The 12,066-nt window shown below is 41.6% G+C and overlaps 1 protein-coding gene across 1 annotated transcript in view; it reads right to left on the bottom strand.

The window, feature by feature from the left end:
• Positions 1 to 11,239: 11,239 nt before the first annotated feature.
• Positions 11,240 to 12,066, bottom strand: part of LOC144511024 (protogenin-like) — a gene marked incomplete at its 5' end in the record, with an annotated part of 119,503 nt that continues 118,676 nt past the window's right edge. Inside the window, one exon of the mRNA XM_078240999.1 lies at positions 11,240 to 11,656. Within this exon, the coding sequence (XP_078097125.1) occupies positions 11,240 to 11,656 (417 nt within the window). The remainder of the gene's footprint in view (positions 11,657 to 12,066) is intronic.

The following is a 12,066-nucleotide window of genomic DNA, read 5'->3' as shown; positions in this document are numbered from 1 at the left end:
TTCTGCACTGTAGATTCTATGGATGATTATCAAATAGAATCAATGTCTCTTGAATGCCTGGATTGAACCTGCCTCCACCACATTTCCAGGCAGTGCATTCCAGACCCCAACCACTCGCTGTGCGAAAAAGTTTTTTCTCACATCACATTTGCTTCTTTTGCAAATCACACTAAATCTGTGCCCTCTCGTTCCTGATCCTTTGACAACTGGGAACAGTTTCTCCCTATCTGCTCTATCCAGCCCCTTCTTGATTTTGAACAGCTCTATCAAATCTCCTCTCAGCCTTTTTCTCTCCAAGAAAAGTCCCAACCTCTCCAATCTATCCTTATAACTGAAATTTCTCAACCTGGAGCCATTTTTCTCCGCACTCTCTCCAATGTGTTCACATCCTTCCTATAGTGTGGTGTCCTGAACTGTACACTTACTGTTGAGCTAAACAAGACTCAGAACCTCTTCATGGGAACAACCAAATTACACACATCTTACAGCAATCACCAGACACATTCTACATATTGAAGGGACCCACTTTCTCCCTGTGGACATCCTGCTCAAACAACAGGTGAATGTGGGTTAATCGTGTGGACAAAAAGCACATTATTTCAACTGACCCCCCCCGCCCCCCCCCCCCCCCCCCCCCCGTTACAATTGCAACAGGTACGTGGAGTTAAAATTGAGACCATGGTGTAAGAAGGAGGGGTTCAAGAGCATGGTCACAGGAACTGGTTTTACAGGAAAGTGACTACATGAAGCTGAATGACATGAGTTACCGCACAGGAATAGAATCCCTACAGTGCAGGAAAAGGCCATTTGGTCCATCGAGCTTACGCTGACAGCAATTCCACCCAGGCCTTAACCTCTTAGCCCCACATGATTACCCTGCTAGTCCCCCTGACACTAAGGGACAATTTAGCATGGCCAATCCACCTAACCGGCACATCGTTGGACTGTGGGAGGAAACCGGAGCACCCGGAGGAAACCCACGCAAACACGGGGAGAACGTGCAAACTCCGCACAGACAGTGACCCAAGATGGGAATCAATCCTGGGTCCCTGGCGCTGTGAGGCAGCAGTGCTAACCACAGTGCCACCCTTAACAGCCCAATTGGTCTGTTTTCAGTCTCCACCCACCCTAATCCTAGCTGCAGATCCTCCTATTCCCTTGCTTCTCCTTAGGGGTGACACAGTGGTTAGCACTGCTACCTCACAGTGCCAGGGACACAGGTTCAATTCCGGTCTCAGGTCACTGTTTGTGTGGAGTTTCTTCCAGGTGCTCCGGTTTCCTCCCACACTCCAAAGATGTGCAGGTTTGGTTGATTAGCCATGTTAATTTGCCCCTCAGTGTTCGGGGGATTAGCAGGGTAAATATGTGGGGTTACGGGGATAGGACCTGGGTGGGATTGTGGTCGGTGCAGACTCTATTGGCCAAAAGGCCTCCTTCTGCACTGTATGGATTCTATGATTTAACTTTATCTAGCTTCCCCTTGACAAGCAACTCTGCTCTTCGCCTCAACTACTCCATGCAGTAAATTCAGGATTCTCACCACTCTCTTTTACATTGAATCGATAAGGAACCAGACCATTCAGCCCATCTGATCATTTACACTCCACACGAGCTTCTTCTTCTCACTCACATCCATCTCCTGGTTTCTCACGTTTGCCTGTATCGGCTCCCCTTCAGGATAAAGAATCCTCTTCTGAATTTTTTTAAATTATTGGGTTGACCTGTGACTATCTTCTTTATATCTCTAGCGCCTTGTTTTACTCTCCCCCATATGTGGAAACTTGTCCATGTCGGTCCTTGCCCCTTCATAATTCTAAAGACCTTTATCAGGTCACCTCTCCGACACTCCCCCAGAGAGGAGAGGCTGTGAAGGTGGTCTGCTAGTCAGAACATTATTAGTTTTACTATCACAATAGCTGAAGATAAAACAGAGCGCGAATCAATGCTACTGAACTGGAAAAGAACAGCTTTTAGAGGGGAGTGGGAGAGCAGGGAGGGAATCTTACCCAGACTAATGGAAAAGCTGACAGATAAAGCTGGAGAAGATAATGCCACAGACTAAAATATTCAAGTTGGACAAAGGCCAGAGTTCTTGCAGCGAATATAAAGATTTGTGGTGGCACAGTGGTTAGCACTGCTGTCTCACAGCGCCAGGGACCCGGGTTCGATTCCCGACTTGAGTCACTGTCTGTGTGGAGTCTGCATGTTCTCCCCGTGTCTGCATGGGTTTCCTCCGGGTGCTCCGGTTCCCTCCCACAGTGCAAAAGATGGGCTGGTTAGGTACATTGGCCAAACTAAATTCTCCCTTAGTGTACATGAACAAGCACCAGAGTGTGGCAACTAGGGGATTTTCACAGTAACTTCATTGCAGTGTTAATGTAAGTCTACTTGTGACGCGAATGAATTAACTTTAAAAAACTTTAATGAGATGAGGGTGGGACCACTAAAGGATGAAGGAGGAGAATGAAAGAACGTTTGAGATGCTTAACAAATGTTTCACCTCGGCTTCAAGACAGCCCTGGCCAATATTTCACGAGGAGGCAATGGCTGGCGGGTATGATCGCTAGACTATTAATCCAGAAACTCAGCTAATGTTCTGGGGACCCGGATTCGAATCCCACCACAGCAGACAGTAGAATTTGAATTCAATAAAAAAAAATCTCGAAGTAAGAATCTAGTGATGACCATGAAATAATTGTCAATTGTAGGAGTGAGTGTGGTGAGCGGATTAGAAAGCCCCACTCCACTTTCCAACAGTCTACCAATCTCTCATCATTTAAAGGCCCCTAAACCGCACCTCTTAACCATTCTTCCCAACTCCATATCAAATTCAAGCCCTCTCAGATCACCCATGCCACCTCCATACACCCACAGATCACCCACACCACATCTATGTCTCAAGTCCTCATACTACCTCCAGAACCCCCTCAGATTGCCCATGCCCCATCCTCATGCAACTATTGATCATCTTTGCCACTTATTTTTTTCCATTTCTTTATAAATGGTTACATATCCAAGAGGTAAAGTGAAACTATGTAAACAGCTAAAGGATAGTTAGTTAGCTTTGGCTATTCAGCATTTCAGGTGTTGGTACAGTCCTTCAATGTGCCAATGTGCACCAAAGTGTGTCGAGTGATGCACTGATATGCTGAAATGAAGAAAGATTTTGCTTTGGTGAAGTGCCTTTACAGAGGGAAGCATCGCTCCCTGGGCAGCTGTTCAGCCTCTTGTGAAACATATAGCATGTTAGCTTCAGTCAGGAAATCTTAAGACTTCCCTTCTTTGGAATGGCATCTGCTGCACACATATATATCGATGTTGGATTTGAGACTTTGGCATTGGAAGCAACAGATTTCTTAATCTGCATTACAAAAAGGGCATTCTGAATAAATCTGCATTGCCCTACTTCAAGAAACTTTACTACACTTGCCTCACGGTGCCAGGGACTCTGGTTCGATTCTCAGCCTGGGTCACTGTCTGTGCGGTGTTTGCACATTCTCCCCGTGTCTGCGTGGGTTTCCTCCCACAATCCAAATGGTGTGTTGGTTAGGGGTATTGGCCACGCTAAATTCTCCCTCAGTGTACCCGAACAGGCACCGGAGTGTGGCAACTAGAGGATTTCACAGTAACTTCATTGCAATGTTAATGTAAGCCTACTTGTGACACTAAGTAAACTTAAAAACAAAACCACTCCTGATTGCTATCCAGTAGCTTTTGTTAGTTTTGTCAAAGTGGATATCTCGTTTGAAAGAAAGTTGCTGCCACCGGTGACTTGAGAGAGATTTGGTCCAAGCTCTCACTAGTGACAAACACTCAACCAAAGTATCAGAGGTATCTGTGGAAAAGTAGAAGTATCTGTGCCCTTCAGACAAGAAAAGACGAGGATGGAATTTGGTGGAGTGGAGTAAGGTTTTATTTTAAACTGACTGAGTTGGTATAAACCAGAAATTCCTCAGGGGATTTAAGTCTAAGAGAAGTTAATTGCTTGATAATCATTAATGAGTTCAAATACCCTTTAAATATTTTTCAGGAAGGCAACGGCCTAGTGCTTTTATTGCTAGACTATTAATCCAGAAACCCAGCTAACGTTCTGGAGAGTCGGGTTTGAATCCCACCAGGGCAGATGTTGGAATTTGAATTCTTAATCTGGAATTAAGAATCTACTGATGACCATTGACGATTGTCAGAAAAACCCATCCGATTCACTAATGTCCTTTAGGGAAGGAAATCTGCCGTTCTTACTTGGTCTGGCCCACAGATGATTCCAGCGCCACAGCAATGTGGTTGACTCTCAACTGCCCTTGGGCAACTATGGATGGGGAAGAAATGCTGGCAAGCCAGCGATGCCCATGTCCCACGAATGAATAAAAAAAATCTTGTTTCCATTAAGTGCACAACAGTATGTATATTTTTATGGAAAAACTTTATTTAAACTGTGCAATTGTTCAAAATTCGGACTATTTTACAACAGTTTTAAAACATTTGGCTTTTAGACTAGTTATATTTTTGGCATGACTTAGCAATATTACAGATCAGGCACCTGAATTCTAGGCGGCATTCACCGTAATGCTATTATAAAATAGGGAAACACAGTTTCTCAGTAAAAGTAGTTAAAGACATAAATGAGGTACATTCACAAATCAAGGCAAACGTTTATTCTCCTGCAGCAATGGAGACAAAAGTGAACCTGATCCCCTGAGACAAATAAAATTTGATATAATGCAGGTTCACTATCCACTGGCAGGATCACAAACACAGCCTTTACAAGACAATTGGCAATTGAAGCTGGAAGGTTCAGAACACCTGAGATACATCATTAGACTGGACCATCCACTTCTTCCCTTTATTCACATCTTAATAGTATGCTCTAAATCAAAAAAAAACTAACACATTATTGTTCTCACAAAAGGAAAAAATACAATAGCAAAACAAAAGCGGAACACAGTTTTTTCCTTCCGCCCCGCGACTGATGTAATGAGCGCTTACATGACACACCTTGGTACTGCGGGACATCAGTTACCCTGCAAGTGGACATAGTAAATGTCATCTAAGCATCCATTACAGCAGCTGAACAAAGCTTAACACATGTCAAAGTGAAAACACAATTTCAGATAGTTTAACACAATTCCAGATTAATGTGCATCAACAAATACAAAATTTCAAAATGAGGCAGTAGTTTCTATTTCGTCAACATCTCCAACCTCAAAAGCATCGGCAAATTCTCATCAACGAGCCAGCGTATTTCCCTCAGCCTTTACCGGGCAAAAGGACATGATTATTTCCCAAGACCACATGTGCTAATGTTTCCTAATGTTGTCGGTAACCTGAGATTCAGCAGGCGCAGATTGCAGGCTCTCTAATTCATCTGAAATTAATACAATTTTGGCCAGAATGTGACGTTATCTGTGGATGCAGCCCGATGCATCACAAACCTCCCCAGCAGAGTTTCTGGGCAAAAAGCATTTACAGTAACTATGAGCAACTACCCGTGTAACATCTGACAGACATTTGAAAAGTGGGAAATATGCTGGCAGTTTTTAACAGCAGTTCTCAATCCTGAAGTACAGTACATTACATCTCAGAATATATTACCCTTAATGTATTCCTGATTGGGTTTTTCTTGACCTATATTAAAACGGAGTGCGAGTACTACAGAAGCTACAATAATTTTTAAAAATGGACCTTCAACTTGGAATTACAATAGCAAATCCCAATAATGACCAAGATTTGCATGGGTCTGGATTTTCTTCGATATCGGGAAAGGCCAATGTCGGGTGGGAGAGGTGAAGCCGTTGATGGCGACAGTGGATTTTTCCGCCATATAGTGCAGGACTTTGAAAAAATAAAGTCACGGGTGTTCCACGACACATTGCTGGCGGGCAGCCTCTGATTCTCCTGCTCCCGCCATCAACTCAGACACTCGATGGTCCAGGGCGTCATTTTTAAAGGCTGGCCATGGGCATAGCGAGCAAACCAGCTCACCCAGGTGTACAGCCCCAACATTCTCTGGAACCAAGATGGCACCACCCGGGTACGGCCCTTCCCGAGAGTACTGATCGCCAGGCAGACACCTCCCGAGACCTGTTGTGCTTCACACTGTGGAGGACGGATTTTTTGTTGCGGAGCGGGGTGGGGGTGGAGGGGTTATTTCAGTATTACGGGCCTGATAATTATATGCAAATTTATTGTGAGATTCCAGATGTTGAACGCCGGGAACTGCGGCGTGTCAAATGACAGGGGGTAGGGTGTCAGGCAGAGGGAACAAACGTTTCCTGGTTTGAGGTCATCATGAAACCCGATTATAGTATTTTCTGGACAATCTGTTCTGCTAGCCCGGTTCACGCCATGGATGGGGAGAACATGGCGTTACCTCAATTGCTGCTCTCCTGAAATAGGACAATTTTATCAAATCCAAAGCCATAAGGAAAGGGGCAACGGTTTAATACATCTTAGATTTGCTAAGATCAAAATGAATTGGGAATTCTAAAAGATGTCTCCACATCACGAGATGCAAAAGGATGTGGGGCAAATGGGCTTTTAACTTTTATAAAATGGTTCTGTGAACTTGCACGTTCAATATTTTCCAACAGCACAATCAAAAGATGTGCAGATTAGGTTGACTGGCCATACTAAATTGCCCCTTAGTGTCAGGAGGACTAGCAAGGTAAACAGGTGGGGTTGCGGGAATATGGCCTGGTTGGGATTGTTGTCGGTGCAGACTCGATGGGCTGTATGGTCTCCTTCTGCACTGTAGGGAGGCTATGAAAAATCAGAGTAATACAAAGTAATATCGACATCTAACCTGCAGTCTTGAGCAGAGTGCCACTAACACCATCATGGGTTAAATTATACATAGCAACTCATACCTCGATGAGGAGACAACTCGAGCAATGGCCATAATTATTATTTTGTGCATTGTGATAATGTCAGTGTACAGTACTTCAAAAAGATTGCTGCATATAATGAAAAGATGCCGGCTCTTAATCAGGATGTTTAACGTGGACATTTGTTGTTGCATTAAAATAAAAAGCAAACACTTAAACAACATCGTTTAAGAGAAGACAACAATCTACCCTTCTTGGAGTGAAGAGCTAAATCCTACTTTTGATACACAAAGGTGAACAAAAATAATCTTTGGTTTTCATGGGCGGCTGATCTAGCTGTATTTGAAAATAGTAACACTGAATTTATATCGATTATGAAGGAAGCAGCTTTATTTACTCCCCTTCACACTGTGAAACTTGACTAGTCAAGAGACAGAACCTTCTTTATTGCTCAACACTGGTTATAGTTTTTTTTTAAAGCTATTACAAGACCCTTTTCTTTCACATACTCCAGAACTGCCATTTAATTGGATGTAACTCTAAGTATACGCTACAGACAACGTGACTCTAAGCCACAGAAGTATGCAGCCATCTTTGGAAAGGTCCTCAGTAAATTGCATAGTCGCAATTCAACTGAATTGTTCAAGCAATTCGAGCAAGTTACAGGCAGCTGGAATATTTCACTTTGGTTTTGCGCAGAAGAATTTGGTATTTCTTTTTAAAAACAGTTCAAAATTAGAACCAAGGTTCATCAGGTGAAAAAGTTTGTCTCTTTTTTAAAAAAATGCCAAATAATGAAAATAATGCCCAGGGCATCCAGTAAAGCTTAAATCAGAAAAAGAGAATCCTCACCTGCTTAGTGATATTAAACAATGCAATATTGAAGAGCAGTGCGCCTTTACACTACAAGAAAATTCTCTTTTTTTCCCCCATTCATCAACTCCATTGTAGGTGAGATGAAAAGTGACAACAGTTCTTAGGTTTGGAATTCAGATACTGCATAGACACAGTGCCCTGTCAATATATATAAAAAAATCCAACAAAGGAAAGGAAATCTTTGGATATAGACACACATCATTTACCTTTGTATACTGCCTTGACTCCTAATACTATAGGATGACACTAATCTGAAAGACAAGTGCTAAACTGACTATTACTATAATTCTGATCTACACTATAAAGAGCAGAGTGCAGCTAACCAGAAGTAGTACTCAGTAGATAGTACTAAGGATAGTTCAATGAGCCAATACAAGGACTAAACTCAAACATTAAAACCTTTAGGATTTGGATAGGGCAAAGATCTGGCTTGTAACTAATTCTGGACATAAAAACATTGGATATCTATTTAATATAATTCTATTTTTTTTCTAGTAAAGGCTGAACTATAATAGGCCTTGGGTGTTCACACATCAATATAGCTTTCTCCCCAAATCAGTTTTCCAATTATACGCCTGTAATATTGTATTCGAAAAATCAATTTTTCTATTCAAACACATACAAGTCACTACTTCTGATTGATCAGTAACTATCATAAAATTAAGAGATTTAATTGTAATTAAATGGCCCAAAAGGAAATTTCACAGAGGGGGGGAAAAAAATTTTTATGTACATTTTCTTTGGTAAGCTTGTTTTAAAATAGTTTCGATATATCGGCGTCACGGAGGCGTGAACATTTACTGGCACATATTTCTAGTGATCTGTTCTAACTCTTAAAAGCTACACAGTAACTATTTTAAAAATCAAAAATTCAACAAGATACCCTGTCAGTACACCACACATCTCAGTGTGGCAGCTCAAATGTAATTATTTGATCCCTGAGGTTAGATAAAAGAATAACACTAAAATAGGTTTTTAAAAAGAGGTAGTATCAAACAGGAGGTGCAAGGTTAGAGCACATGAGAGTAGCAGCTTCTATTCCCTGTGAAAATTTTTGGTATCGTAAAGCTCTGATTTACATAAGCAATTCTTAAAAATAAAAATACAGTGAAACGCCAAATGATAGTCTTTGGACTGTAACTCTCTGACGAGTTACTTAATGCAAAACCCGTAAGCTGAAGTTGTTTTGATTAAATGCAAAATTTCTGGTCTCAAAACACACCAACCTCCCCCCCCCCTCACTCACCACCCTGGTCCCCACCCCGGTCCCTACCCCACCCCCCCAGTCCCCAAACGCACACACACACACCCCTCCCAAACACACAAAACACGTTTGTAGAAGTAACTCAGTATTCTAACCAGTACAATTGGATAATAAATTAAAATTAATTTTGGATGTACATTAGCAGCAATGCTAAAAGAGTTCAATCAAATCGAAAGAATTCTGCTTAATAATTGATGTTCCTAAGGGATAAAATTAAGTCTGGCGTGTACTTTTCCTGCACATTTAAATGCAGTAGAAACTTTCTTGATGACAAATGGCACCATCCTGTTATTACTTGGCATTTGTCACACTGCTGAAATAAGTGAATCCATGCCCAGTGGAGAACAGGAGTATTCTGGGCTATAACTGCGAAAAGGTTATTTAACTGTCATTGTGGGGTTGGGGGAGGGGGAGAGGAGCGAGTTAAATGAAGTTAAAAACAAAGTACGCTGTTAATAAGTAGAACTGGTGGAAATGAAATGTCTATTACAATGAATAAAAAGCAAAATACTGCAGATGCTGAAAAATGTGAATAAAAACAGACAAAGCTCAGCAGGTCTGGCAGCATCTTTGGAGCGAGAAACAAAGTTAATGTTGAGAGTCTGCGTGACTTCTTCAGAGCTCTGGAGAGTCATAAGGGATTGAAATATTGACTCGTTTCTCTCTCCACCTCTGCTGTCAGACCTGCTGAGCTTTTGCAGCATTTTTTTTATATCTCTTGAAAAGAATTGTTTGTGCTTTATCCTCTACTAAATCTACCAAAGTGGACCTGTATTTCCAGCTGATGGTTTTGACCAGTTCTGAAACTGATCATGATTATGCACAGATTTCAGAACTTTAGTTCCAGGAAACAACCCATGTTAATGCTACGGAATAGAAATGAAATCGAAATCTACATGCTAACAGGCGATAGTGAGGAATTCCCTTGGAACAATACATTCTTAATGCGAATCACTTCAACTAAATGCTTTACGTAGTTTAGTATTTTTCACAAGGTATCGCCCTGAGGAATGAATGATCATAAATGGAAGGGAATTCTACATTTACATAAAAATGACATGTCATAATAAATTATAAGGTTGCCCAAAAAATAATGAATGGAAAGAGATGTGAATGAGTATGAATCAGCCCAATTGATGTACAAGCGTGTGCCGAAATGGACCAAACATGCAATTGCAAGGGTGTCCGTTAGCATGCATGAAATCTTAACCCTGCTCGGACAATCTAAGGCTATGGCTAGGAGTCGCTGCAGGAGCCATGTTTCTCCTAATTTCTGTACCTGTGTTGTATTCTCCAGTTTCTAGCACAGGAAGCCTATAGGTTAGTCCTGGCCAGCTTCAATTTGTCTGCTGTCTCCCCCAACAGATACTCAATAAAACTGAAATGTACCCAAAACACTTTAGACTCGGACTGGATATGAGTTCATTCATTCTGATTGCACACGAACACTTTTTATAGTTCAGATGTCCTTCAAATTAACAGCATAGGCGAGTTTACTCAATTCATGAATGCTACACTGTGCACAAGCATGTATCCCTTAAAAAAAATCATCCAAATGGAAGCATTTCCTCTTCCCTCTGATCGAACACGCTTCACATTTTTCACAGCTCTCTGTAAACCTGCATTATACACCAACATAACAAGCTGTGAAGAGTGATCATATTAAGTTTCATGGATTGGGACGGAGACTTAAAAACTCGCATTCAAACACATGACTGAACCCTTTACCTTACATTAAAAAATAAAGCCAAGTGAATCAAAACAACTTCAGCTTAATGGCGTTGCATTTGGTCCCACTTTAGAATGATAGTTGCTTGTATAAACAGAGCTTTAGTTAAACACTCTCATGGCAATGTCCTTAACAACCCCTACATCACAGCAGAACATCAACAAACATTTCTTTTAGCAAAACAACGTATTTCTGTAAGGAAGTATCAGCTATTAGACAATGGAGTCAAATATCTGTTAAATACTGGAGTTTACCATTCGGTAACATTGAGGTAGATTTTTCAGCAGAAAGCCTGACACATTATTTCTGCTCCAGTGATATACTTTTCAAAATAAAAATCAAAAGAAATGTAACGGTCCTTTTCACATTTTTGACATACAGACATTCATGGTGGGTAAAATTTAAAATGTAACATTCATCAAACAAAAGCGTGTAAGAACCTGGAGTGATAAAAAAAAGACCCAGATTTTTGTTCCAGAATGTTCTTTGGCTTACTGCACGTTGTCCATTGTACAGATAAATTACGGTCAAACTGGATCGGGTAACTTAAATTGGAAATTCATTGCTGGCGCGTTCGGGAGGAGCAGTTTTTGGAGAAGGCATTTGACAAGGTGAGGTAGTAGGAGAACCAATCAGCAGGAGTTTGGCTTGCTCCGAGGTAGATGTGACAGGAACGCTGGCTGTTTCTGCCTGGACAAATGGCCCCAAGAAGGTAGGTGTAGTACATGTGACAGAAGAAAGGTGAGCCATTTCCATTTCCTCCCTGGAATCATGCGAGTATCTGCCCGAATCCCCAGTTTCGTGGCTTCCGTCACTGTTGTGAGAATATTCCGTGTCTCCGGCCGTGCTGAACACAGCCTGCAGGGATGTAGGTGGAATGAGTATCGAGCCGCCCGATTCGTCACAGGTCAACCCAGTCAGCCGGTAGGAGCTCAGGCCTCGTCCATTTCTTCTCGCTGGCTGCTAGCAAAAGAATTACATAGTTACGTTTAGCGAGTATTTCAAATTCCAGCAAGTCCCTTTGTAAACATTGCAGGCAATGTAAAACTGTTAAGAGGATCATTGGTACGTGTGGGCAATTTGTACAAACGGCTGTATGATAAATTTAAATAATCGCAATAGAAAATCCCGATTCTTTAGAGGATATCATAGCAATTGCAGGTGGTGCAAGCTTGAAAAGAGGAACACTGTGAAGCATGTTTCAAACAGTAAGCTGAGAATTGCTGTGTTTCTCACACATGCTGAACTGCAGACAGCCATTATTGAGCTAACTTTATTTACACCTCCCCAACAGACAGGCAACAAAAAATGCTCAGATTTATTACACCCAATAATTAAAGGAATTAATACTTCAGATGGTTGAGTGTAATCAC

This window comes from Mustelus asterias, chromosome 24, assembly GCF_964213995.1.
Source record: "Mustelus asterias chromosome 24, sMusAst1.hap1.1, whole genome shotgun sequence".
Taxonomy (NCBI): Eukaryota; Metazoa; Chordata; class Chondrichthyes; order Carcharhiniformes; family Triakidae; genus Mustelus; species Mustelus asterias.
The sequence above is the reverse complement of the archived record's forward strand: the minus strand, read 5'-3'. Positions and strand labels throughout refer to the sequence as shown.